At 42.3% G+C, this 27,100-nt stretch overlaps 1 protein-coding gene and 1 long non-coding RNA gene across 2 annotated transcripts in view; one reads left to right on the top strand and one right to left on the bottom strand.

The window, feature by feature from the left end:
- Positions 1-175: 175 nt before the first annotated feature.
- LOC131109407 (myosin-7-like) lies at positions 176-24,780 on the bottom strand. The gene is made up of 37 exons (XM_058061365.2): positions 24,573-24,780; positions 24,342-24,485; positions 24,101-24,257; positions 23,997-24,024; positions 23,794-23,905; positions 22,026-22,118; positions 21,884-21,947; positions 21,504-21,602; positions 21,316-21,419; positions 21,110-21,248; positions 19,385-19,503; positions 19,178-19,327; positions 18,083-18,253; positions 17,709-18,018; positions 17,523-17,602; positions 16,375-16,580; positions 16,157-16,280; positions 12,860-12,996; positions 12,530-12,785; positions 12,218-12,460; positions 11,973-12,149; positions 11,749-11,894; positions 11,151-11,241; positions 10,555-10,944; positions 10,346-10,472; positions 8,941-9,059; positions 6,070-6,266; positions 5,815-5,998; positions 3,654-3,819; positions 3,449-3,573; positions 3,043-3,351; positions 2,776-2,979; positions 2,405-2,701; positions 1,529-1,633; positions 1,352-1,447; positions 1,148-1,282; positions 176-310 (listed from the first exon to the last, which is right to left on the bottom strand). The coding sequence occupies exons 1-37, from the start codon at positions 24,771-24,773 to the stop codon at positions 290-292; spliced, it is 5,826 nt and encodes a 1,941-aa protein (XP_057917348.2). The 5' UTR covers positions 24,774-24,780; the 3' UTR covers positions 176-289.
- The window catches only part of LOC131109408 (uncharacterized), a 44,067-nt gene continuing 24,434 nt past the window's right edge, over positions 7,468-27,100 (top strand). Inside the window, exons 1-2 of the long non-coding RNA XR_013625762.1 lie at positions 7,468-7,669; positions 16,396-16,538. This is a non-coding gene — a long non-coding RNA (uncharacterized LOC131109408). The remainder of the gene's footprint in view (positions 7,670-16,395; positions 16,539-27,100) is intronic.

The raw sequence follows: 27,100 nt of genomic DNA, 5'->3' as shown, positions 1-27,100 counted from the left end.
AGCAGCCGTGCTTCCGTGTAGCGGCACTTCAATCCTTAAGAGGGGGCGGGGCCGCGACCTGCTTGTCATTTAATTGGACATGAAAATATTTCTAGTACTTTCTTTAGCTGGATAGGGCTGCTTTTCAAAGAATGTGAAATGTTACTAAAAATGGCAATAAAAAGAAAGAAAGAGCTTGAGATGCACACGGTTTATTCTACTGCAGAAAAACATGCTTAAGGAGACACCGAGTCACAGCACCGTCCCTTGGTGCCTCAGATAAAGGGAAGGAAATTCCTCTTGGGAAGCTTCACTCTTGGTCAAAGCCTTTCTAAAAAAACAAAAATACAAAATGAGTTTAGTAAATGAGTCAGAAACCATTTTGGAAACCAATCTGCATAGAAAAAGGTTCTGAATATATGTAAACATGCTAGCTACAGTTTAGTGGTTAATCGGTTCCAGACCCAACTGTGATATACTTTAATATTCATTCATTCATTTTCTACCGCTTGTCGTCACGAGGGTCGCCAGGGTGCTGGAGCCTATCCCAGCTGTCTTCAGGCGAGAGGCGGGGTACACCCTGGACTGGTGGCCAGCCAATCACAGGGCACATACGTATAGACAAACAACCATTCACACTCACATTCATACCTATGGACAATTTGGAGTGGCCAATTAACCTAGCATGTTTTTGGAATGTGGGAGGAAACCGGAGTACCCGGAGAAAACCCACGCATGCACGGGGAGAACATGCAAACTCCACACAGAGATGGCCGAGGGTGGAACTGGAACTGGTCTCCTAGCTGTGAGGCCTGCGCGCTAACCACTCAACCGCCGTGCCGCCCCATCATAAATATAAATTGGAAAATGTGTAATTAATCCATGTGATCGGTATCGGTATTGGCTGATTGGCATCATAATCAGCAAACCAAAACCCTGATCACACTGCCACATAGTGAGCAGAATAACACATATAATTGTATGTTATGTAATAGTGACTAGTGACTAGTCACTATTGACTACAGTCTACCACAAAGCAGCCATCATTCATTCATTTGTGAAAGAAGCCTGCTGTTGACATAACTGCCGATCCCAAATCAGTATGCGAAATTCTAAGTACCGCCAGGTCAACGGTGCTTTCGAATACTCCGTTTTCCGATGTACCAACCTTTGACCCAACGTCACGACTCTTGGCTCGCAGCTTGTTGACCTGCGACTCAGCAATGTCGGCTCTCTCCTCCGCTTCGTCCAGCTCGTGCTGGATCTTACGGAACTTGGTGAGATTGCTGTTGGCTTGTTCTTCCTGGAGAACAAAGACAGCGTGAGACTCGGTACGACGGATAGTTTGGAGCGTCCCGGTCATCGTACTCACAGCCTCTTCTGTAGTTCTCTTGTAGGATTTCACCTTCAGCTGAAGCTTATCTACCAGATCCTGAAGACGGGTTAGATTTTTTTTGTCTTCTTCAGTCTTCAAAATAGTAGACAAAAAGCCAAGTTACTTTTGGATATTTTCACAACATGGCAAAGTTGGGAAATGTTGGTTGGGTACCTGGTATGTAAGTTCTTTGATACGTCTTTCATACTTCCGAACCCCCTTGACAGCATCGCTGGCCCTTTTCTGTTCACTTTCCACCTCGCTTTCAAGTTCCCTTACCTACACAAAATGGAGAATACTTAAAAAAAAAAAAAAAAGAAGTCAAATTTTCTAGCTAAAATGGCTGCAGGGCCCCATGATTTCTGCATTAACAGACCCGTGGAATCGGCAAATGAAACGCGGAACTTCGTGAACTCCTCTCATACATAGCGTTGATGGAAGCTAGCGGGGTTAGCTTAGGTTAGCACGGCATGCTCGTGCTACGTTGTGTTTTAACGTTTGCTGATATCGTGTAGTTTCTGAGTGAAAAAAAGGGGAGAGGCACGTTTATTCTTGTACTTAACCTGTCTTAACCGTAATCTAACATCCTCAACACACACTTCCGGCCTTCAAAATAAGAGCACTGTTTGCCACATCTTGGCTAATTGTGTGAAGAAAATAAAAGACATATTTACGATCAAAGATGTTTATACAGGTAGAGGAATCTTTCTTTTGGTAGGTTCCATGTTGGTATAGCCATAGAACACAATTCTGACAGATCAGTCGGAATGGTCTAAATAGCGACCATTGTAGATCATTTTTGTCGATGGAAAAATGGCTGGGAAACATTAGAAAAGCTACATCCATTTGTCAGGGACTGGGCAAAATTGACCAACGATTGCGTCCATAAATGTAAGGATTTTTGCAGTTAATTCAGGGACATTTTATTGAATAACCCAAAAGTACACACTTTATGCTGGTAAAATACGAGTGGAAAAGGCAAAATAATTAATCAATACATTCATTTATAGGGTCCTGTGACTGTTGCCAGGTAGAGTATCTTATACTTACCCTGGCCTCCAGCTTCTGCACCTGCTTCTTGCCGCCCTTCATGGCAATTTGTTCAGCTTCATCCAGACGGTGCTGCAGGTCTTTGATGGTTTGCTCCATGTTCTTCTTCATGCGCTCCAGGTGAGCACTGGTGTCCTGCTCTTTCTTCAGCTCTTCTGCCATCATGGCAGCGTCGGTGATGGCCTTCTTGGCCTTCTCTTCAGCGTTCCTGCACTCCTGGACTGCATCTTCCACTTCGGTCTGAAGCTGGGATGTATCTGCCTCCAGTTTCTTCTTCTGGTTGATCAGAGCGGTGTTCTAATTTGATGGAAAAAAAGCACAGGAAATGTCATGAAGGTGTGAAAGTTGGAGCTAACCGGTGTCTTTCTCACCTGTGAGTGCAGTAGCTGCACCCTCTCGCTAACATCCAGCAACTCTTGCTCGGCAAGTTTGCGACTTCTCTCCGTTTGCTCGAGAGCAGCCCTCAGCTCTTCCAGCTCAGCCTGAATGAGGTTGTTGCGTCTCTCCACGATGGCGATGTTCTCTTTGAGATCGTCGTTGGCACGAAGAGACTCATCCAGCTGGATCTGGCAATCCTTCACAGGACCACATCAACCGTGAGTCTGATCTGGAAGGAAAGCGTCTTCTCACCAGCTTACCTTCAGATGCGCATGAACAGACTTGAGTTGTTTCTGAGCCTCGGCCGCCTGCCTGTTGGCCTGACTTAGCTGGATCTCCATCTCGTTGAGGTCTCCCTCCATCTTCTTCTTCAAACGCATTGCCTCGTTCCTGCTACGGGTCTCGGCCTCAAGCGAGCTCTGAAGGTTGTCCACAATCCTTTGCTGGTTTCTCTTGGCTTGCTCCATCTCCTCGTCTTTCTCGGCCAGCTTGCGCTCAATGTCGGCCTTCACCTGACTAAACTCCAGCTGGACTCTGAGAATCTTTCCTTCCTCGTGCTCCAGAGAGGCCTACAGAGAAGAAGGACTGAGAGAAGATCTAGTCCAGGGGTCAAACTATTGAAGGACATACAGAGTTTTAGGTTCTGCTTTAGACCGCATATCCTACCTCTGCCTCTTCCAGAGCTGTTTGGGTGTCAGACTTCTCCTGCTCCAACTGCTTCCGTATCTTCTCCAGCTCATGGATGCTCTTCCCAGCCTCACTGATTTGTTCGGTGAGATCCGATATTTCCTCTTTTGCGTGGAAATGAAACACATTCTACATGCAGCATTTCTGATCAATCGAATGCTTTGAAGAATTGACAATGACTGACCTTGTAAGTTCTTGTTTTCTCTTTTCATCGTCTCCAGGTGTTCCATTGACTCTTCATAAGAGTTCTTCAGTTTGAAGAGCTCCGTGCTCAGAGACCTTGCATCCTTTTGGGAGCTTTCCAGCTCTGATTGAGACTCCTCGTACTTCTGTTTCCACTCTGCCAAGACCTGACAAATAGTTGTTGATCTTCTCATTATGTTCTTGTGTAAAATGGGGGGATCACGAGATTGAAACATGACAAGATTTCTTATTTGGGGAAAAACCAGAAACCAAACAGACTGTAACTATGACATGGCTGCTATGAATGATAATCATATGCTATATGATAATCAAGTGGAAGGCACGAGGTTAAAGCAGTTAAAGCAGCAACAATTTGATGAAATCACGTTGACGTACGGATTCGTCTGCACTAGGGGTGTGAATCTCAGCACTGACGACGATTCGATACACATCTCGATGCACTGCCAGCGATTCGATACTTTAACCATACATGGAATTTTCTGGTGATACGATGCGATACGATTCACCCTCTTCACGATGCAATAATCATTTAGTTCACATCAATGCAATCTGATATGATATGGTGCAATTTCTTGCGTCCGTGGTCCTACAAAAAGGATTTGGTTTTATTCCTACTAGGCAATTGGCAGTAAATTCAACTAAAGTACTGTTTGTCTTTTTTACTATGCACCACTTCTTGATCATTCTTTTTGCCATTTTAAAACAGCAACAACTTTTCAAAAACAACTTTCCTCCCACTTTCACATCGGCTATGCAATTCCAATAGCAGTGGTTTAGTGGTGGAGTAAAACAATTCAACCATAATTACTGCTGTAAAAAATACAGTACAGCAACAAGAAAGTTAAAGTGACACTTTTAACAGTGGAATCAATGTTTGTTTATATTCCTGTCTGCTAATATGAATGATGCACTAGCAGCTAGGCTAATACAGTAGTGAGGAGCAGAAAGTGGAAAACAACTTCTACCCTTTTAAAGTTGTTTCACAATTCAGGAAGAAACCAACTGCTCTGCTGTTCTAATGTCACCTGCTGTGCTGAACACTCGTTCGGGGGGGGAGCACTTGTTGCTTGGTTCATACCCAGTGTCAACTATGAACCAAGGGGGGGGGGGGGGGGGGGGGGTCGGGGGTAGACTTGTCCATGTTGTGGTGTCTGGGGGTCTGCATGTTTGTCTGCTGCCGTTGGACGGCTTCTTAACGCGGCATTCTTTGCAAATGACGGACATTGTCAAGCTTCTTAGAAAATCCGTAGTATCCGTAGTATTTCCAAACATACCAAAAGTTGCGGGGCGGGGATAAAAACTTCCTCACTGCTGCTTGCTACGAACGTCCATGCTGTTTTACTAGTAGTTCTATGTGCCTCACGGGCTTCCGTCTGTATTCAATACAAAACGCCAAATAATGATGGTGCATTCATGGTGCTTGGGGAACAGCATATGGGGTGAAGTTGAACATTAATAAAACGGCGCTTGAATCAAATTTTACCGATACCCACAAACACATCGCCAAATAATGATGGTGCATTCATGGCGCCTGGGAAACAGCATATGTGTGGCGTTGAACATTAATAAAACGGCGCTTTAATCGGATTTTACCGATACCCACAAACGCATCACGATGAATCTAGATTTCACCCGTCAATTGCATCCATACCCAGTGAATGAGCCGATGCACTCGCATCGCGCTCATGTGCATCGATGTATCGATTAATATCGATTATTTTCCACACCCTTAATCACCATTAATCACCAGTGTGTGATTAATGTGTGTCCAGTGCACCGTGACGACCACAGGAGTGGGGTACGTCCCTCCGATACTGTCTGACACTGATACTGACATGACGGCGTACTGTGGCGACCATAACTCCGCATCATAACACACCTCATACGTAGAGAAAGCGTTTCTTGCGTGATGCATTGATTCATATTAGCAAAGAAATATGTGCAATTATCTTTATTGCCGTATTGATTTGACTTGACCTGTGAACTTTGAAACTGCGAATGTGAAGTACTTATCATTTGTATTGAGTACAGTAGTTTCAAAGTAGTAACTTGCATACTGAAAGTGTGTGCACAAACTGCTGCCTCGACACAGCGCCTGCCGTGCAGCCCAACGCTACAGCTTCAAAAAACTCCAAAGTCACCTTGTCAAAGTTCCTTTGCTTCTTGTCCAGAGCAGCAGCAGCAGCGTTTGACCTCTCCACGTCCACCATGAGATCTTCAATCTCATTCTGCAGTCTGTGTTTGGTCTTCTCCAGAGAGGAACATTTAGCATGCGCTGCCTCCACAGCCTCCTCGGCATCCTGCAGACGCTGAGCCAGCTTCTTCCTGCGTTGTCATTGATATTCTTCAGTATGTAGTGAAATGTGTGTCATCTTTTCAAAGTATATTTGACTTACTTGGCCTCCTCCAGTTCTTCAGTCTTCTGGATGGCATCAGTTTCGTACTTAGTTCTCCACTGCGCCACCTCGGAGTTGGCCTTGGACATGCCACGCTGCAGCTCAGCCTTGGCCTCTTGCTCCTCCTCGTACTGCTCCCTGAGCAGGTCACAGTCATGGCGAGACGACTGCACGGCGTGGGCTAACGCATTCTTGGCCTAAGAAGAAATATATTTGGTTGTGCCTTCAAAAGTCCGAACTAACACGAACACAACATAGTAGAGTCACAGAATGACTGCAGTAGGTCATCAACACTTACTGTTTGTATGACCTTACTAGAGGAAATGTTCTGCATCTGGTCCTATTTTGAAGTGTGAATCCCCCTGAATTATCCATCCATCTTCCCGAGACGTTCCCAGGCCAAGATATAGTCTCTCCAACGAGTCCCGGGTCTTCCCCAAAGGATTTCTCCCGGTCAGATATGCTCTGCAAACCGCCCCTACTCCAATTTTCTCCTTGATAACAGTGCTTCTCATCCTACATTGAAGAAAGAGCCTCGCCACCCTGACCGTAGGTGAGGGTAGGAAACCGAGAGCTTTGCCTTTCGACTCAGTTCCTTTGTCACCATAATGGACCGATGCAAACGGCGCACCAATCAGAAAAGTCCTTGAGGTACTATACCCCGATATAGAAAGTAAAACTGAATAAAATGTATTTATTTGGGAGCGGGGCATGGTATAAGAAACAGTTCATCCTGCTGCTTCACTGGCTTCACCAGGAACTACCAAACCGTAAGTCGTTGTTTTCTACATAGACACATGTTTCCGCTCTTGAACAACTTTAATTCGAGCAAGAATTTTGTGGGCTGGATTCTTAGTAACTCAGAGACAATGTGGTGTTGTCTGACCCTGTCTGTAGTTCTACTGCTTCACCACATGGGTGTGTCCTGTCCTGGTGTAAGGGTAATGGTAATGGTTTTATTTCATTTGAACATGCATCAGATTACAATTAAGTGCATCACATAGTCAGTTTACAGTTCCACATGTCCAAAAGGAGTAGGAAGAAGCAAAGCTTATTAAATCCTACCCCTCCATCTAGTACTTTTACAATCAGTAACTGTTACATTTGTTCACTTCCTGCTTTCATGATACAGTTTTTTATTTTTATTTTATTTTTATTTTTATTTTTATTTTTATTTTTATTTTTATTTTTATTTTTATTTTTATTTTTATTTTTATTTTTATTTTTATTTTTATTTTTATTTTTATTTTTATTTTTATTTTTATTTTTATTTTTATTTTTATTTTATATATATTTATATTTATTTATTTAGTCACATCCGTAGTACAAGGTGACATGACCATATAATAACATAATGGGTACCATAGTGTAACGGTGTGGAAAAAAAACACAAAAAAACAAAGGGGTTTTCATTTAATCTTCCTATAATTGTTGGTTGAAAGTAGGGCACTTTCGCTGCTCGGTGTTGTTGCACAGTGGCGCCACAAGGGGGCGTTGCGGCTTGGTTGTTGGGAAGGCCACACACAGCGGTGAAGAAGAAATAAATAAACTGCTGTGTTGGAGAGACGACCAACTGTTCCCGCTCTTTCATGTGTTTCAGGTTGGTGAAAAAGAAGTGTTTTTAAATACACCACGATATGTAGTATAGTCATATAGAGTGATTTTTGATGCCTCTGTAATGTTGTTTATGTGACAAAAGAAAGTCTGTGTATATACATGTGTATATTCGCTAATGCTAACAGGTCCAGTGGTGCCTGGCCGCCTTTAGCACCCATTTTAGGTGCAAGTGAATTTGATAGACAAAAGAATGGGTGAAGGAACAAAATGGATGTATATTTCTATGTATAGTTTTGTTTTTTGTAAAAGTCTAGTTTAGGGAGGTAACCATAGTAACCGTCAATATAGTGATATATATATATATAGCATATCATGACTGGTTCAAGACTCTTCATCCTTGTATTTAGCAAACATCAACTACTTGTATTGTTTCTTGAATTGGCTCATCGTTGTGCATTGTTTGAAGTCCTTACTCAATCCATTCCATAGTTTGATTCCACATAATGAAATGCTATGGCTTTTTAACGTAGTCCTAGCATAGAAGTGTTTCAAATGTACTTCTTCCCTGAGATCATATTTCTCCTCTCTTGTAGAGAAGTATTGGTTGACATTTTTAGCTAATTGGTTATTTTTAGCCTTATGCATTATTTTAGCTGTTTGAAGATGAACTACATCAGCAAGTTGAAGTATTTGTGATTTTAGAAATAAGCAGTTAGTATGTTCTCTGTTCTATGTATGCCAGAATGAGGTTCATTCTGAAATATGTAGATGACTCCGTAATTGTGAGCCTGCTCCAAAAAAAATAAGCCAGTTGTACAGGACTGTTGCTAAATATAAACAAAATGGATAAGATATCCATAACATTGGATATTCCCAGGATTAATACCTGGACACAATCAGTGACTCTGGGCTGAACTATGAAGCCAATTGTGAGGCGGTCTGTATAAAGGGACTGTCTCTGGAAACCAGCTGTTTATGTTTTGTTGCACTTTTATTCAACCACTTTTATCTTTCTGTTCTATCATAAGACCACCTTCAGATGGTCTGGCATGCGGATTGGACACAGGTGAGCTTGGAATCCCTTTACACCAAGCTGCAGAGACCGGACTGATATTGAAACCACATGTTCCAGTCCTTGGGACAGAGACCTGTGGTCCCAAAATGCAGAACCAAGAGATACAAGGAGAGTTTTATCTAACTATATCAACTGTGGCTGCACGGCGAACGAGTGGTTACTTAGAAGCGTGTTCACGCCCCCCAAGCTCTTCCCTTCTAAGCCCCTCCCTTACGTGCCAAAAGGAAGATGTGTGCTACCTTGACTTCCTCTTCCAGTTGTCGTTTCAGGTCTTCAATTTGTTGAGTGTAGGACTGTTTTCCTCTCGTGAGTTGGGACACCAGGGAATCCTTCTCCTCAAGTTGCCTTGAAAGTTCACCTAATGTTCAGAGAGAATCGATTTGAGAGTGTGTTCTCTAGCGGCGTTCAGACACACATTTTGTCCAACGAGTAAATTGGTGGTTCACCGGTGGGAAGTATGTGTAAAACTGTGTGATAAATCTGTCAGGAATTCTTTGGGATCTTCTGTTAATGATTGATCATAAAGCCCAAAGCCATGTCTTCTAGTCTAGCGATTCCCTCTCACATGCAGTCAGTGCCTTTTTTTATCTAATTTATTGCCTCCTTCCTGCTCTTTGCTCATTCTCTGCCTACACTTATCATCATATCAACATACACTTATCTTTATTTTTGTCATTTTTCAATACAGTGGCATCTCTGTTAACGTCTACCCCTGTTAGCTCGCTTTTCAGTTAACATCCAAAATTGTTGCAATTTGATGAAATTGAAATACAATGCATTGTGGGCCATGGGCGCCGCTCTAGGGCAATTTTTTTTAACCAGAAGTGGCTAAAATGCTAACTGTTAACAGGCTAACTTGAGCACTATGTATCTATAAAAGTTTATGGCTAAAATTCTCACATGCTATTTGGGAATATTGCTAGCGTGCCAACTGTTAGCTCACAAGCAACTATTATAATAGCAATGAGTACTTATCTAAGTTGATTTTTAGTCAAATGCTAGAATGCTAACTGTTAGCATGCTAACATCTATCATGGTAGCGGTATGTTTCAATGTCAATTTATACCTACAAAAATGGCTAAAATGCTCCTATGCTATCTGGGAATATTGTTCGCTTGTTAACAACTGTTGACACGGTAGCACCGAGTATGATAGCAATGAAGTTGATTGTTAGTCAACATGCTAACAATAAGCATGCTCACACCTAGCGTGATAGTGTAGTATCTATTTCAGTTATCCAAAATTGTTGCCATTTGATGAAATTGAAATACAATGCATTGTGGGTCATGGGCGCCGCTCTAGGGCAATAGCGTTTGTTCATATCTGAGTTGTAGTGAGATACATGACGTATCAAGCCACACCAAAGAGAAGGGTGCTAGACCATACCGAGACAAGGGTGTAAAACCTCCTAATTTTACAGCTTAAAGAGAAGACCGATGTGACGGGAGTGGCCAATGCCAATACGCACCATTTTTGGTCACGATTTGCTTGCCAAGAGCATAATATATGCATACACAGAAGGCAAACAGCTTCAGGTTTTTTGGGTGTGGCATAAATAACTGAAACGTATCACCACGGCAAATTGGGTGCAAGAGTGAATGCCGCTTAAGTAGCCTTAGCTTGTCAGAAGTTCCCCCAAACTACCGTTCTCAGTTTGAAGTTTTGCTTTGTGCATGGTGAAGTCATTGATGGTACGTTGGCCCTCTTCTGCCTTGGCTTTATATTCACTCATTTGGTCTTCCAAGGACCTGCACATTTTCTCCAAATGATTCTGAAAAGAAAGAAAAACCCTTTTGTGCTTGGAAAGGTGAAACTGCTGACTAAGTAAACAGAGCAATCATATCTTTCATCACCTTAGACTTTACAGTTTGTTCCATGTTGGAAACCACATCATCCAGTTCCAGCCTGAGTTCGCTCTTCTCCTTTTCCAGTTTCTGCTTGACTCTCTGCAGGTTGTCAATCTGCTCCCCCAGGTCGGCAACACTATCAGCTTGTTTCTTCCTCAGCGTGGCTGCGGTGGCTTCATGCTGCAGAGTGGCCTCTTCCAGGTCCCTGCGCAGCTTCTGGAACTCGGCCTCCCGCTTCTTGTTCATCTCGATCTGGGCGGATGTCGCTCCGCCGGCTTCCTCCAGCCTCTCGCTGATCTCCTCCAGCTCTCTGGCCAGGTCTGCTCTCTGCTTCTCCACCTTGGCTCGAGCGGCTCGCTCGGCCTCCAGCTCTTCCTCCAGCTCCTCGATACGAGCCTGGACCAATCACATTTACATTTGCTATCAGAGTTGATGAATCAACTATGTGTGAAATATGCCCATGTTTACAGTATATTATGTCCAGAAAGATACGTTGGCAGGATACGTTCAAACATATGTATGTATTAACAGCTTTTTCAATCGAAATATCTCATGTAAGAGTTAGCGTATGACACCACATTTGAATATGATGACAATATTACCTGCAACTCCTTCAATTTTTTCTGGAGCTGAGCACTCACGGCCTGCTCGTCCTCTACTTTGGCAGCAAGCTGGTTCATTTCAAAATCTTTCCTGTCAAGGAAGTATATAACTATCAGATGTATATACCACAGAATACCACACCACTGTATGCCTATGATGTCAAAAAATCTGAATATGTAAGCAGATGTTTTGTGCCTAAAGTCAAAAGTAAGCATTTCATTAAGCATTGAGCGACTAAATGTGAAAATACAAATGCAATCATTATATTATGTTTATTGTGTTATTGAGACATCCATTCTTATTATACTATACCCTAAATATGTAAATATGTACGCCAGCCATGACAAACTAGCTCAAAAGTGATGTCATCGGGGTGACACCTCTCAGTTAAAGCAGAGAAAACAAAGTAAACCAAATAGTAGTCGAGCCAAAATGTTGTGTTGCTGCTGGATGTTCAAAGTTAAAAACGTTGACTAAAAGGAATCAGTGTAGCGACGTGCGACTGCATTATTGTTATTATTATACCAGCTTTTTTTTTTTTTTTATTCTTCTGCTGTAGTAACCGTAGTAATTCTTCTGCTAGTAGTAACACCTTACTTTTTCAGCCTCTCTTCAAGTTGCTGCTTGTCGTTTTCCAGGTCCATAACGCTCTCTTGAGCTAATTTGAGGTCCCCTTCTAGCTTCCGCTTTGCTCTTTCGAGGTCCATGCGCACTTTCTTCTCTTGCTCGAGGGATCCTTCCAGCTGTCGGACGTCAGACACGACTTGTTTGTTAAGTTGGTATTGATTATTGCCATCATTTGTCATTGTCATCTTTCTTACATCATCCACTTGCTGCTCCAGTTTAGACTTGGCCTTGGTCAGAGTGTTGACTTTGTCTTCTTCACTCTGAAGGTCATCCAGGGTTTGCTGATGAGCTTCTTGCAAGGCTTTCTTCTCCTTGGTCAGCTTGGCAATGATTTCTTCCAGCGCTGCCATTTCTTCAGTCAGGTTCTTCACCTGTGTACGATACAGCAAGTTCAGCTTTCAGCTCATGCATTCATGTCTTATGGAGAGAAAATGATGACCTTGTTCTCGGTGGCGTGCTTCTCCTTCTCCACTTTTGCAAGGGTTAACTCTAAGTCATCAATGTCCTTCTTCAGCTCAGAGCACTCGTCCTCCAGTTTTCTCTTCTTGGCAGTTAATTCAGCGTTCATCTCCTCCTCGTCCTCCAGTCTTTCTGTCAGCTCTTTGATTTTGGCCTCCAGCTGAATCTTGCTCTTGATGAGCCCTTCGCATCTTTCTTCAGCGTCACAAAGATTATCTTGCTCCTGTTGTCAAAAAGCTGTAAAGATTTACTTTGCAATGGAAAGGGTTTTGCGGGACGACGGTAAACTTACAGCCTGAACTTGAATCTGCAAGTCGTTCTTCTCTTGGAGAAGTGACACCATTTTTTCTTCCAGTTCTTTTTTCCGCGCTTCTGATTTCGCAAAAGCCTCTTTTAATTTGGCAAACTCTTCCTTCATGTTTGCCATCTCCTTTTCTGCTTCAGCAGATCTCAGAAGAGGTTTGATCTTAAAGTACAGTTTCATCCAAGGCCAATTCTTCACCCCCATGAAGGCACGAACGTTCCACTGGATCACGAGGAGTGCATCCCTGGTCATGAAGATTCGTATGAGATACTGTAAAGGACATATTCTGTGCTGATTAATTAAAGTGTGTGCACGTACCTGCGTTCAACAATTTTCTGGAATTCTATTCTTGCCAGAACACCACGCGATCTTGCCTGGATTCTTGTAATTATGAGGGCTAAACGATCATCCCGCATCTCTTCAAGTAGACCAAGGAGCCCTGCTTTGAAGAACACCTGATTTGTTGAACAAACAAATAGAGTCAGTATAGTAACAAGTCCATATTGTTAAAATTATTATTTTCAGAATGGTTTGAGTTATTTGAAGAATGTGGAATTGAGGGAATTTTAGTAACCAGAAGTGGCTAAAATGCTAATTGTTAACATGCTAACTTGAGCACTATGTATCTAAAAAAGTTTATACCAATGAATGTGGCTACAATTCTCACATGCTATTTGCGAATATTGCTAGCATGCCAACTGTTAGCTCAAAAACACCTATTATGATAGCAATGAGTATTTATCTAAGTTGATTTTTAGTCAAATGCTAGCATGCTAACGGTTAGCATGCTAACACCTATTATGGTAGCGGTATGCATCAATGTCAATTTATACCTACAAAAATGCCTAAAATGTTCACATGCTATGTGGGAATAATCATAGCGTGATAACTGTTAGCACTGGAGCACCTAGTGTGATAGCAATGATTATTTTTGTAAGTTTTACTCAAATGTTAACATGCTAACTGTTAGCATGCCAGCTCCTAGTATGGCAGAGGTATGTATCTAAGTTTATAGCTATGAAAATGGCTAAAATGCTTACATGCTATCTAGGAATATTGTTAGCGTGTTAACAACACAGTAGCACCTAGTAGTAATGAAGTTGATTGTTAGTCAACATGCTAACAGCAGGCATGCTCACACCTAGCATGATAGTGTAGTATCTAGTAAGTCTCAATGTAAGTGTGTACATATACAAATGGCTAAAATGCTAACTGTTAATGTTGGAATGGTGGGACTAGATTTAAAAAAGTTAAATGACAAAAAACTGCGGAATAAGAATAGTAAATACAAAATGATTGCTTGGGTCAGCATTCAGACAATTACCAAGATATATTTTGTTCCCGGAGATTTGAACCCTCAATCTCCTGACTGCGAGGCTAATATGCTAACCAATAGCCAGTATGTAACCAAAATTACAGTTGTAATGCTAAAAATACAATTACAGTAAAGTCTCGTTATATCGATATCGGTTATATCGAAGTACTGCTTATTACGATACTATTTTCATTCCATTCCATTCCATTTTCCTCCGCTTATCCGGGTCCGGGTCGCAGAGGCAGCAGTCTTAGAAGGGAAGCCCAGACTTCCCGGTCCCCGGCCACCTCCTCCAGCTCCACCGGGAGGACACCAAGGCGTTCCCAGGCCAGCTGTGAGACATAGTCCCTCCAGCGTGTCCTAGGTCTGCCCCGGGGCCTTTTCCCGGCTGGGCATGCCCGGAACACCTCACCAGGGAGGCGTCCGAGAGGCATCCGGACTAGATGCCCGAGCCACCTCAACTGACTCCTCTCGATGTGAAGGAGAAGCGGCTCTACTCTGAGCCCCTCCCGGATGGCTGAGCTCCTCACCCTATCTCTTAGGGTCCAGCCACCCTACGGAGGAAACTCATTTCAGCCGCCTGTATCCACCATCTCATTCTTTCGGTCATGACCCAAAGCTCATAGGTGAGGGTGGGAACATAGATCGACCGGTAAATTGAGAGCTTTGCCCTCCGGCTCAGCTCTCTTTTCACCACGACGGTCCGGTACAGCGACCGCATTACTGCCGAGGCTGCACCGATCCGTCTGTCGACCTCGCTATTTCACTATTTTCATTTCCCGGCAAATTTCTAGTCTTTTATGATATAATTAGTTCCGTTAGTACGATACCCGGTTATTATGAGGATCTGGTTACTACGATGCCCTTTTCATCTCCCGCCAGCCAATTTGGTCTGCTTATATCGATACAAAAGCAGCTTAAATCAATCTTTGCTTAAGGATTTCAATACCAAAAAAGAACACGGCGAACGGCTGCTTCCAGTCAACTTTATTTTTCACACTTCCACCACCAGAGCACAGCACACACACCGATTCCCGCACTTCCTGGTTCACAGGTCATGCTCAACCCGCCCCACATAGCTGGCCAAACACATGCCTGCAACAGAAGAACCAACTGACATAGCATACACACCTATTCCAACGAAGACACAAGCGTACAAATACATGTATTTAATTGTGTTGTATTCAGATATCTTATTATCGCTTGCAATAATCACTGTTTTTCATATGTACATGCTGGCGTTCGTGGTTTCTCTCGTGTGTATAGATTCTATACACACGAGAGAAACCACGAACGCAGTTGGTTCTTCTGTTGCAGGCATGTGTTTGGCCAGCTATGTGGGGTGGGTTGAGCATGACCTGTGAACCAGGAAGTGCGGGAATCGGTGTGTGTGCTGTGCTCTGGTGGTGGAAATGTGAAAAATAAAGTTGACTGTAAGCAGCCGTTCGCCGTGTTCTTTTTTGGTATTGAAATCCTTAAGCAAAGATTGATTTAAGCTGCTCGACATTGTTCTATACCAGAGGTGGGCAAACTTTTTGACTCGCGGGCCGCATTGATATGACAAAATTTACGGGGGGGGGGGGGGGGGCAGACTATATATTTTACACGTAACAGTCCACCTGGTATTATTGTATCTGTAAAACTGTGATGCAATCTGCTATTATTATTTATTATTTTATATTTATATTTAAATATTTTAAAAATAATAAAATATTATAATATTACAATAAAATTAAAATAATAATTATTATATTATTATTATGTAAAATATGCAAATATAACAATAATATTATATATAATTAATATAATAATTAGCATTAATATAATAATTATAATAATCATAATAGTTTTAATAATAATTATAATAATCTAATAATCTAAAAATAATAATAATAATTATTATTATCATTATGTGCTTGTGTCCCTTTTTTCAGGAGCACTTTGTAAACAACAGACCATGTCAAAAAACGAAATTGATAAAACCATCAAAAGGTTGGCTCAGGCCATGATGCCAGGTTGTATGTTGAGTTTAAATGAAATACTTTGGAAAGATTGGGCGGGCCGTATTCAAACACTTGGCGGGCCGGATGTGGCCCCCGGGCTGTAGTTTGCCCACCCCTGTTCTATACTATAGAACAATGTCGAGTGCATTATTGCCCATTTTTAATGCAGTTCGGCGCAGGATCGGATATATCGACAGTCCGGTTATATCGATATTTTTTCAGACTCCCGACAATATCGATATAACGAGACTTTACTGTATATGGTATATATTTTACATCATCAATTACAATTCTTACCTTGGTATGGCCCAGTCTGTACTGGTTATGATCTATGTCCAAAGAACCTAAAAGCTTCTCAGATGCTTTCTTGTTGTCAATGAACTGTCCCTCAGGGATAGAACTGGGATTTAGAATACGGTACCTTTTGAGAGGAAGGTAGAACTTACTAGCAGTTATAATTCACGAGGAATCAAATACTTATTTTCCCCACTGTGCATGTGCACGGGAGAAACTACCTCTGTTTGAAATCTCCGTAGAGGATCCGGTTGGGGAAGCCCTTCCTGCAGATCCTGATGCCTTCCAGCACGCCGTTACAACGCAGCTGGTGCATCACCAGAGGGTTCTCCATGGCCCCGGGAGTCTTGGTCTCGTTGGGGATGATGCAGCGTACAAAGTGGGGGTGAGTGGACCTCAAGTTGGTCATCAGCTTGTTCAGGTTCTCCTGTGAGTTCAGCATAGACAACATATTTTACTGATAACGGTTTTCATATTCATTCATTCATTCATTTTCTACCACTTATCCTCACGACGGTTGCGGGAGGTGCTGGAGCCTATCCCAGCTGTCTTCGGGCGAGAGGCGGGGTACACCCTGAACTGGTGGCCAGCCAATCACAGGGCACATATAGACAAACAACCATTCACACTCACATTCATACGTATGGACAATTTGGAGTGGCCAATTAACCTAGCATGTTTTTGGAATGTGGGAGGAAACCGGAGTACCTGGAGAAAACCCACGGGGAGAACATGCAAACTCCACACACTAGCTGTGAGGTTTGCGCGCTAACCACTCGACCGCCGTGCAGCCTCAGTCATATTCATTATTGTAATTATGGGCCTGCAAAGCAAGGCGTAGCAACCCAGTCCATTATTCCTTGTACTTCATATTTATTATTTGCTCCTCAAATTGCCTGCACTGAATTATAGTGCCAGTTTGCTGTCACGCACCAAACAGTAGCGCTCTCTGGGTTAGCTAATACCTGCAACCATCATAGAAAGCCTAAACGATAGAGTGGAGGCAATAGCCAAATGCCCCCTGAAGCATGCTAGCTTTGCAAAGTATTGGGAGCCTTTGGTTCTACAAAAGAACTAATTCGCCTGTCAAAGGTGGCATTGCCAGATGCCATATCCCTGGTATGGGGATCTGAGTGGTATGGTAGGATTTTCTCAATCTGGCAGAGAAAGGAGTCAATTCAATTCTCCATTAACAAGCTCCAATCAGGAGATCAGGTTTATCTTTCAACCTTTACTGTACGTATAAAATGCAACCAACACCAGGCCAGATGTAAGCAACAGTGAGGCCCATTGAACATCTCTGGGGTTTCTAGTTTCATCCGAAATTCACCTCTTTAAATTACACAAAACCTGATAGGCTTTATCTTACCCTATGCAAGGCAGATACCGTTTGGAAGGATGAACCTTTCTTCTTGCTACCTCCTTTACCCTTGCCAGCAGACTCTTGCGCTAAATGAGATGTTAATCGATCATTAATTACATTGGTGATACAGTTCAACACAAACAATTACAACTCTTATTAATCCCTACGATGCTAACTAAGAAACAAACAAACCTGAGTCAGCTCCAGCGTAATTAGCAAAGAGGAGCGCCAATAATTTCATGGTAGACTTCTGGTAAAGACCAACCACAGTCTCGTTCAGAGGGTCCTTGTTCTTCACCAGCCAGTTGTTGATGTTGTAGTCAACGGTTCCGGCGTAGTGCATCAGGGCAAAATGGGCCTCCGGTTTCCCTTTGACAACTCTGGGCTTCTGGAAGTTGCTGGATTTCCCCAGGTGGTTGTCGTAGAGCTTAGCTTTGAAGGTGGCATCACTGGCTTTGGGGAACATGCACTCCTCTTCAAGGATGGACATGATACCCATGGGCTGAGGAGAACAACATATGACTTATTGGAATTCAATGATAGCCTCTCGCAAAAGACCTTCTCACCTTTTCAATCAGGTCAATACACGCCTGCAAGTCCATACCAAAATCTATGAAAGTCCACTCAATGCCCTCTTTCTTGTACTCTTCCTGCTCCAGCACAAACATGTGATGGTTGAAAAACTGTTGCAGCTTTTCATTGGTGAAGTTGATGCACAGCTGCTCAAAGGTGTTGAACTGGAAGGACAGAGGCCAATCAATCAAATAATCAGGTCTTTTCAGGTACTATATTACAGTGGAACCTTGGTTAGCGTCAGTAATCTGTTCCAGAAGATCCAGAAGTCAAACCACAACATATGGGTCCGGTTTGCAAGAACAGCAGTCAAAGTAAGGAAGTCCAGACTTCATGGTGGACGGCCACCTCTTCTGGTTCCACCAGAAGAACACCATCCTTCCAGCATGTGCTGGAAGGAAATACATGAACTCCTCCATCTGGGGCAAAACCTCGCTCCCAACCCCACGGTGAAACCCACCCTTTTCTGACCTCATCAGGCTGTGACCTTCAGTGTTTACCAAGGCGGTTTGAAACTTCTGGGATGAGACTCAGCAGCTCCAAATCCTCCAAGGTTCTTAGTGGAACATAGTAGACCTGTGAGGCGTCTTTGTCTTAAACTACTCTCAGATATTTGTCTTCTTGCACAGTTGTGCATCGTTTTTCTGTCCTTGTTAGACCCATTTTGTGCTGCTCTCTGAAGGGAGTAGTTAACAGCATGGTAAGATATTTTAGTTTAGATTTTTAGAGGGGTTTTCTAATAATCTATTATCCTTATAAAATGATGAACTTGGATTAGCAGCCACACCAGGAGATTGATGCAGAGACTGACAGTTGTTGACAGTAGGCCTCTATGCAAAAATGTAGATCCTTCTTTGAAAATCATCTGATTCATTTCAATTGTTGGTGAAATGGATAAAAATGTTTGTGAAATGGAAAAAATTGTTTGTGAAATGCATGAAAATGAGTTTTTCTTTGGAAAACAAAGGAATTTGCAAGTGATCCCAAACTTTTGAGCGGTAGTGTATGTGAACCGAGATAAAACATGCTAACTGGGGTTTACGGTAACCAAGGTTCCACTCTACTGTATTATTCTCACAATAACTCACGTCAAAGATCTCAAATCCAGCAATATCCAGGACGCCAATAAAGTATTGGCGAGCCTGCTTGGTGTCAAGAGACTGGTTGATTCTCAGCACCATCCATAGAAACATCTTCTCATACACTGCCTTAGACAATGCGCCAACCGCATAGTACACCTGAAAAACATTTTTTTTTTTAATTTTGGACATAAACCATTTGAACCACTTCTTTACCTGGGCGACATTTTGGCCCTTGGTGACCCACTCGTTTCCCACTTTAACTCTTGGATGACAGAGACCTTTGATGAGGTCAGCGGAGTTCAGGCCCATCAGATAAGCAACTTTATCAGCATCTGTGACAGAGAAATATCACTTATTCATTATGATTATCAAAGTAGTGAATAAATAGTATCTGGCTGCACGGCGGTCGAGTGGTTAGTGGTTAGCGCGCAGACCTCACAGTTTGCATGTTGTCCCCGTGCATGCGTGGGTTTTCTCCAGGTATTCCGGTTTCCTCCCACATTCCAAAAACATGCTAGGTTAATTGGCCACTCCAAATTGTCTATAGGTATGAATGTGAGTGTGAATGGTTGTTTGTCTATATGTGCCCTGTGATTGGCTGGCCACTAGTCCAGGGTGTGCCTCGCCTCTCGCCCGGGGACAGCTGGGATGGGCACCCCCCGTGACCCTCGTGAGGATGAGCGGTAGAAAATTAATGAACGAATGAATAGTTTCTCACGCTAACACAGTGCAATACTGTTTTTGTGTGTTTTCATTAGGACTGTCAAAAATAACACGTCATTTACGTTAAAATCTAACACTATGGAAGCCGCACTAGTTTTTTTCTCATGCTTTGAGCCTGTGGCTTGTAAAGCTAATTTATGGCTAAAAACTACCTAAAATTTCCCATGATACTTAAAGTGGAGGAGTGAAGCTTTTTGAAGTGTGATGCAGCAACCTCTGCCAACCAAAAACAGAGAGACACTGACAACGTGTGTGATGAAGAAATTAATAGGCTGTTCAACTGTGTTGCTAATGACAACAACTTTACTGGTTTTACAGTAGTTGCTAAGAGTAGAAGAAGGATGGCATTGAGAGACACTGATAACATGTGTTGTCATTGTGATGAATTTGTAAAATGAAGGGCATGATGAAAATGTATAAAAATGTTCATCAATTTGAAAACCCCAGCACCCCAATTTGGGGTAATAACTATAAAAGCAATCTTCACTCGCTAAATGTACTGCAAAAAAGGTCAGTAAGGATCATTCATAATGCCGCCGACAGATAACAGACTAACTCCTTGTTTCTAAAATGACAAATACTGATATAGTTCAACATTCTTCAAACAGCTAAAATAATGCATAAGACTAAAAATAACCAATTACCTAAAAATGTCATGCAATACTTCTCTACAAGAGAGGAGAACTATGATCTCAGGGAAGAACTACATTTAAAACATTTTTATGCTAGGGCTACGTTAAAAAGCCATAGCATTTCAGTATGTGGAATCAAACTATGGAATGGATTGAGTAAGGACCTCAAACAATGCACAACGATGAGCCAATTCAAGAAACAATACAAGCAGTTGATGTTTGCCAAATACAAGGATGAAGAGTCTTGAACCAGTAATGATGTGCTGTACCCATTATGTCATTGGATCGTCATATCACCTCGTACTTCGGTACGTGACAAAAAAAAAGAAAAATTAATAAAAAATAAAATAAATCATATTAGGAAAGCAGGAAGTGAACAAATGTAACAGTTACTGATTGTAAAAGTACCAGATGGAGGGGTAGGATTTAATAAGCTTTGCTTCTTCCTACTCTTTTTGGACATGTGGAACTGTGAACTGATTATGGGATGCACTCAATTGTAATCCGATGCATGTTCAAATGAAATTAAACCATTATCATCACCAGTATTAGTACCAGTAGCTTTGACTTAGAAATGTCTTACCTTCAGTGCCATCGGCTTCTGCCTGCTCTTCTCGCTGCTTCTGCTTAAACTTCATGTTACCGTGGTGCATGATGGCGCCTGTCAGCTTATAAATGCTGTTCTTCTCTTCTTGAGTGAAGCCCAGCACGTCAAAGGCATCCTGAGAAAATCAACAGTAAACAATAGGTCAGGCACTTCTCTGTTTTTATAAGGGTAATTCATCTCACATCAGTGGCCATCAGCTCCTCAGAGTCGTTGATGGAGGTGACAGTTGTCTCTCCTTGGGAAATGAAGGCGTAGTCGTAGGGGTTGTTGGTGATGAGTAACATTTCTAAAATGATATTACAGAAAAAAAACAAATATGAATTAATAATCTGTCAAAGCTTCTAGTCATTGCCTGTACGTTATTACCTACCCAGAAGTTCAGGCTTTGCCTGAGACAAGATCTGGTAGAAAATGTGATAGTCCCTCTCAGCTTTGAGCTGGTAGGTCACACGAGACTTTTCCAAAAGGTCTGGTATATAATTTGATTGTTAAATTAACACAGTAATTGGTTTCTTGGCAGTTGTAGTGGAACCTTGGTTTGCGTACTTCCTGGTTTGTGTGTTTTTAGGTTTACTTACACCAAGATTTAGCCTCGGTTTTACTGGTTTACTGGGTGAGTCCAACTATGTTCTTCATAAAAACATATTTGGTTATAGAGTACATTTTGGTTCGAGTCAGACCTTCTGGAATGGATTAATGACGCTAACCAAGGTTCCATGTATACAGAATTATTAAAAACGATATACTTACAGGTCTCTATATCAGCAGAGGCCAACTTTCCTCTGTTGTCAAAATGAATTCGGATGAATTTACCCTACATGCCAAAGAACCAGAGTCAATTTGCATGACTTCCATTGAGAAACTTGCTATGCTAACGCACTCAAACACTCACAAATCTGGACGAGTTGTCATTTCTGATGGTTTTGGCATTACCAAAAGCCTCCAGGGCAGGGTTAGCCTGGATGATTTGATCCTCCAAGGTACCCTGACACAAACATATTCATGTTATATTCAATTCTCAGGTCAAGAATCAAATGTTCTTCACGCTTGAAAATATATTTTGAACAAGACTGTAAATATTCTCATTCATCTGGGCTACTGTATTCTCAGGGCATTCAGTCGACGAATGCCAACTGTTCAGGTTGTTTTAGAAGATGTTTGGACTCTTATCCGAGCAGGCCATCCGGTTGTATGTCGCTACTGTATGTGTGACCCAGTGGTCTTAGCTGGTTGGACAGGGTTGATGCTGAGTGAGTCAAGGCCAAGGCCAAGTACAACGATGAAATACGTCTGCCCTTGCTATCAAACATGTGCCAAGACAGGCCTATATATACACTACCGCTCAAAAGTTTGGGGTCACTTGCAAATTTCTTAGTTTTCCATAAACATTTTTCCATTTCACAAACAATTAAAATGAATCAGATGATTTTCAAAGAACAATCTACATTTTTGCATGGAGATTTTATGAGGCTAATAGATTATTAGAAACCCCCCCTAAAAATCTAAACTAAAATCTCTTACCATGCTGTTACCTACTCCCTTCAGAAAAATGATGCACAACTGTGCAAGAAGACAAATATCTAAGAATGTGCAGTTTAAGACAAAGACGCCTCAGAGGTCGTCACCTGGCAGCTGCACTAAATAGTAGCCGTCAAACACCAGTGTCAGTATCAACAGTGAAGCGGCAACTTCAGACTTTGCCAAGGAAAAGCCATATCTCAGACTGGCACAAAAATTTTCCAAGTGATCCCAAACTTTTGGGTGGTACAGAATATTGTTCACATATTTCATATATCAAGTATGTTCCACTAAGAACCTTGGAGGATTTGGAGCTGCTGAGTCTCATCCCAGAAGCTTCACACTCAGCTTCAAACCGCCTCTGTAAACACTGAAGGTCACAGCCTAATGAGGTCAGAAAAGGGTGGATTTCACCATTGGGTTGGGAGCGAGGTTTTTCCCCAGATGGAGGAGTTCATGTATTTCCTTCCTGGTGTTCTCCCCTGGTGGAACTGGACGAGGTGGTCGGAGACCGTAAAGTCTGGACTTCCTAACTTTGACTGCTGCCCTTGCAAACCGGACCCGGATAAGTGGAAGAAAATTGATGGCGTATGTTGTGGTTTGACTTGGATCTTCTGGAACAGATTACTGACGCTGCACTACATAGTAGCCGTCCAACACCGTGACAGTATCAACACTGAAGCAGCAACTTCAGGACTTCAGACTTTGCCAAGAAAAAGCCATATCTCAGACTGGTCAAAAAAAATTCCAAGTGATCCCAAACTTTTGAGTGGTAGTGTATCTATATCTACCAAGTGGGAGGCAAGTCCAGACGGAAATGGTTAGCTCTTTAGTTGTCAAATGACAATGGTTAGGAAATTACCTTACCAACCCGACCATCATAGCAAAAAAAAGTAATCCCACCCTAGAGCCCCCACTCCATTTTATCCCAACCATCATCGTTTGATACCACTAATAAGACAACCATTCCCATCTGGGCGTGCCTCCTCCTTCGGAGGATAAATGGATTATATCTTGTACCAGGCTCTCACACTGGAGCTGTCCTATGTAGTCTTAACTAGTATTTGTTCTACCTAGTTGTGGACAACCTCAAGAGTCCAGCTGCCTTCGACTGAATGCCCTGATCATTTTGCAACAAAAACCTTCTTTTCGATGGCTGGGTCTTTCTTCCCAGCACTTGGAACTGCAGCAATGCTGGCAAAGTACTGAATAACTCTCTTGGTGTTGACCGTCTTTCCAGCACCAGATTCTCCGCTGAGTTGAAGAGAGACAGCACAGGTTTAGAAAAAGATCTGTCCCGCTTTAGTACTCAAGAGGTGTGTTTTTTTTTGGTAACGTTTCTTACGTGATCAGAATGGACTGGTTTTCTCTATCTGCAATTTAAAGAAATGTCTATGAGATTTTGCATGAAACTAAGAATTGGAACAGGACAGTGACGAGATTGGGTACCTGCCAGCATGTACTGGTAGGCGTTGTCAGAGATGGAGAAGATGTGAGGAGGAGCTTCACTCCTCTTCTTTCCCCTGTAGGCCACCACCACCTCCTGGTTGTAGACCGGCAGCCACTTGTAGGGGTTGACCGTGACACAGAACAGCCCAGAGTACGTCTGCCATTGTCAAAAAATGAAAAATTGCTTCAAATTCTGAGACATCGTCACAACGGACAATGCAGACCGAAATAATTGCCCTACGTAGATCATCCACGCTGCATAACGCTCTTTGAGGTTGAACAGCACGGCAGGCTCATGGAGGAAGGTGAACATGGCCATGTCTTCAATTTTATCAAACTTTGGCGGGTTCTGAGGGTGGACGTCACACTCCTTCACCGTCACCGTCTGTAGAAAGGAAAGGACAACCAATAGGTAGATAAAGCGTATCTATCTATCTCCATGGATATACGGAACGACTAAGTCGGAATGTACCTTTCCAAACTCAGTCTCTGCAGTGACCTTGTCACCTTCTCGATTAGTTACAGATGCCTTTACGAACTCAACCTCAGGGTCGGGAATAAAACATTCCTTCTTCATGTCAAATGGACGCGTTTGAGCTTCCAAGCGCTCTTTGTCGGACTTTCTCAAAAAAGGAGCGGCCAACCCAAACTCTTTCATTGCAGCGTCACCCATTTTGACCCTGTTTGAAGATACACAAATCCATAATGACTTTCCATGTGTACATTGCTCTCCAGAAGTATTGGGCCAGTGAGGCTAATTTATTTTGCTGTAGGCTAAAAACCAAAGTGAAAATCAATATGAGACCATTTGACAAGTGGATTGGACATTTTGATGAGTGTGTTGGGTGTGGTGGAGACCTGGATCTGACCATTTTCCGAGCCTGGTGACATCATAATATGAAAATAAGATGAGTGAATTTACCCCATCACAAATTGTGGGTCAGTATGTCGTTATCGCTAACCAGTTTCAAGCTACAACCTTTTGAAATAGTCATATCGAAACTGAATATTTTCCTGAAAAATGTCCTAACGGGTCAGGGGAGGGCCCCCCAATTTGAAAACCACTGTCTTAAGCAGTTAGTGAGATGCACTAACCCTCTAAGATATAACGTTCCCTTATATATCACTTCATATATAGGTTCAGCTCAGGTTAAAAGTACAGTTTTTACCACAAATCGCTCAAAAGCGTCCGAAGCGGACCAAAGTCTGTACGCCTGATGACCACAGCAAATCAAATATCAAGCAAGGAATGAAGACTGGTACTAAACTCGGCTTACCTGTCAACTCTGAAACCCTTCAATTAAACCACGCGGGTAAACACGGAGCTGACAGCCGCCCTCCCTGCATTAATAAAGCTTGCCTATCGGCCAAATATGGCGTGAAATTGTAGATAAAGGTTGCGCAATATAAAAAGCTTTCCTTTAATTGGCCGCTTTCATCATCACACGTCCAGCCAGGCAGGAAAGTTACGCAGCAGAGAGGGGGGTGGGTGGGGGGGTGACAAGTGATTGGCCGACACGTGGCGGCGTTTATGTGAACAGGCACTGTGTAGTCCGTTCAACATAAGCCATTTTAGACCATTTGACTGATCTTTCAATGCACACAGAATATTCTATCCTATGGCTTTATAAACATGGGCCAACCAAAGAAAGATTAGAGTTCCGTCTTTCATTGGAAAAAAACCTTTGTTTGCACCTTTTTTAGTACCTCTTTTAGTAATCAGCAGTAGAACACAGGCATTCGTTCTTCATTAGTTTAACTACTCAGTAACTACTCTAAATGTATGTGCCTAAGTCATTAGTTCCTCAGTAACTACTCTAAATGTATATACCTGAGTCATTAGTTCCTTGGGAACTACTCTAAATGTATATACCTAAGTCATTAGTTCCTCAGTAACTACTCTATTTGTTTATACCTAAGTCATTAGTTCCTCGGTAACTACTCGAAATGTTTGTGCTTCAGTCATTCGTTCCTCAGTAACTACTCTAAATATATGTGCATAAGTCTTTAGTTCTTTGGTAGCCACTCTAAATATATATATATGCCTTAGTCATTAGTTCTTCATTTGTTCCTCAGTAACTAGTTTAAATGCATCTGCTTTAGACATTACTTCCTCAGTAACTAGATGTAACTAAATGTATATACCTGTGCCATTAGCTCCTCTGTAACTACTCTAAATGTATGTGCCTTAGTAATTACTTATTCAATGGTTCCTCAGTAACTACTCTAAATGTATAAACTTTAGTCATTAGTTCCCCAGTAACTACTCTAAATGTATGTGCTTTAGTAATTACTTCTTCATTGGTTCCTAAGTAACTACTCTAAATGCATCTGCTTTAGTCATGAGTTCCTCAGTAACTACTCTAAATGTATATGCTTAAGCCATTAGTTCCTTGGTAACTACTCTAAATGTATATGTCTAAGCCATTAGTTCCTCAGTAACTACTCTAAATGCATGTGTCTCAGTAACTACTCTAAGTGTATCTGCTTTAGGTATTGTTTATGCATTTCCTCGGTAGCGACTCTAAATTGATGTGCCTTTCATTGGTTCATCATTAACTACTCTGAATGTATGTGCCTTAGTCATTTGTATATCATTAACTACTCTAAATGTATGTGCCTTAGTCATTAGTTTGTCATTAGTTCCTCAGTAACTATTCCATATTGATGTGCCTTAGTCATTAGTTCCTCAGTAACTACTCAAAATGGATGTGCATTAGGTGTTGGTTATTCATTAGTTCCTGTGTAACTACTCTACATTGATGTGCTTTCGTCGTTGGTTCATCAGTAACCACTCTAAATGTATGTGGGTATGTGTATGTGCCATCCCATAATCCCCTCCAAATGTTGGAACACATCAAAAGTGGCCGCAAAGTATTTGTGGAGCACAAGTGGGACCTGGAAGGTAGCGACTGTTGTCCAGTGAGGGCTAAGGTCGAGGCTAAGGGCGTTGATCCGCGTGAGCGCCGCTGCCTTTGTCTCATTGTGTTGTCGCGGCAT

Source organism: Doryrhamphus excisus, linkage group LG2 (genome assembly GCF_037039965.1).
Source record: "Doryrhamphus excisus strain RoL-2023G ecotype Guam linkage group LG2, RoL_Dexc_Guam_v1.1, whole genome shotgun sequence".
NCBI lineage: Eukaryota > Metazoa > Chordata > Actinopteri > Syngnathiformes > Syngnathidae > Doryrhamphus > Doryrhamphus excisus.
Note: the sequence above shows the minus strand (reverse complement) of the source record. Positions and strands in the feature narration are given on the sequence as shown.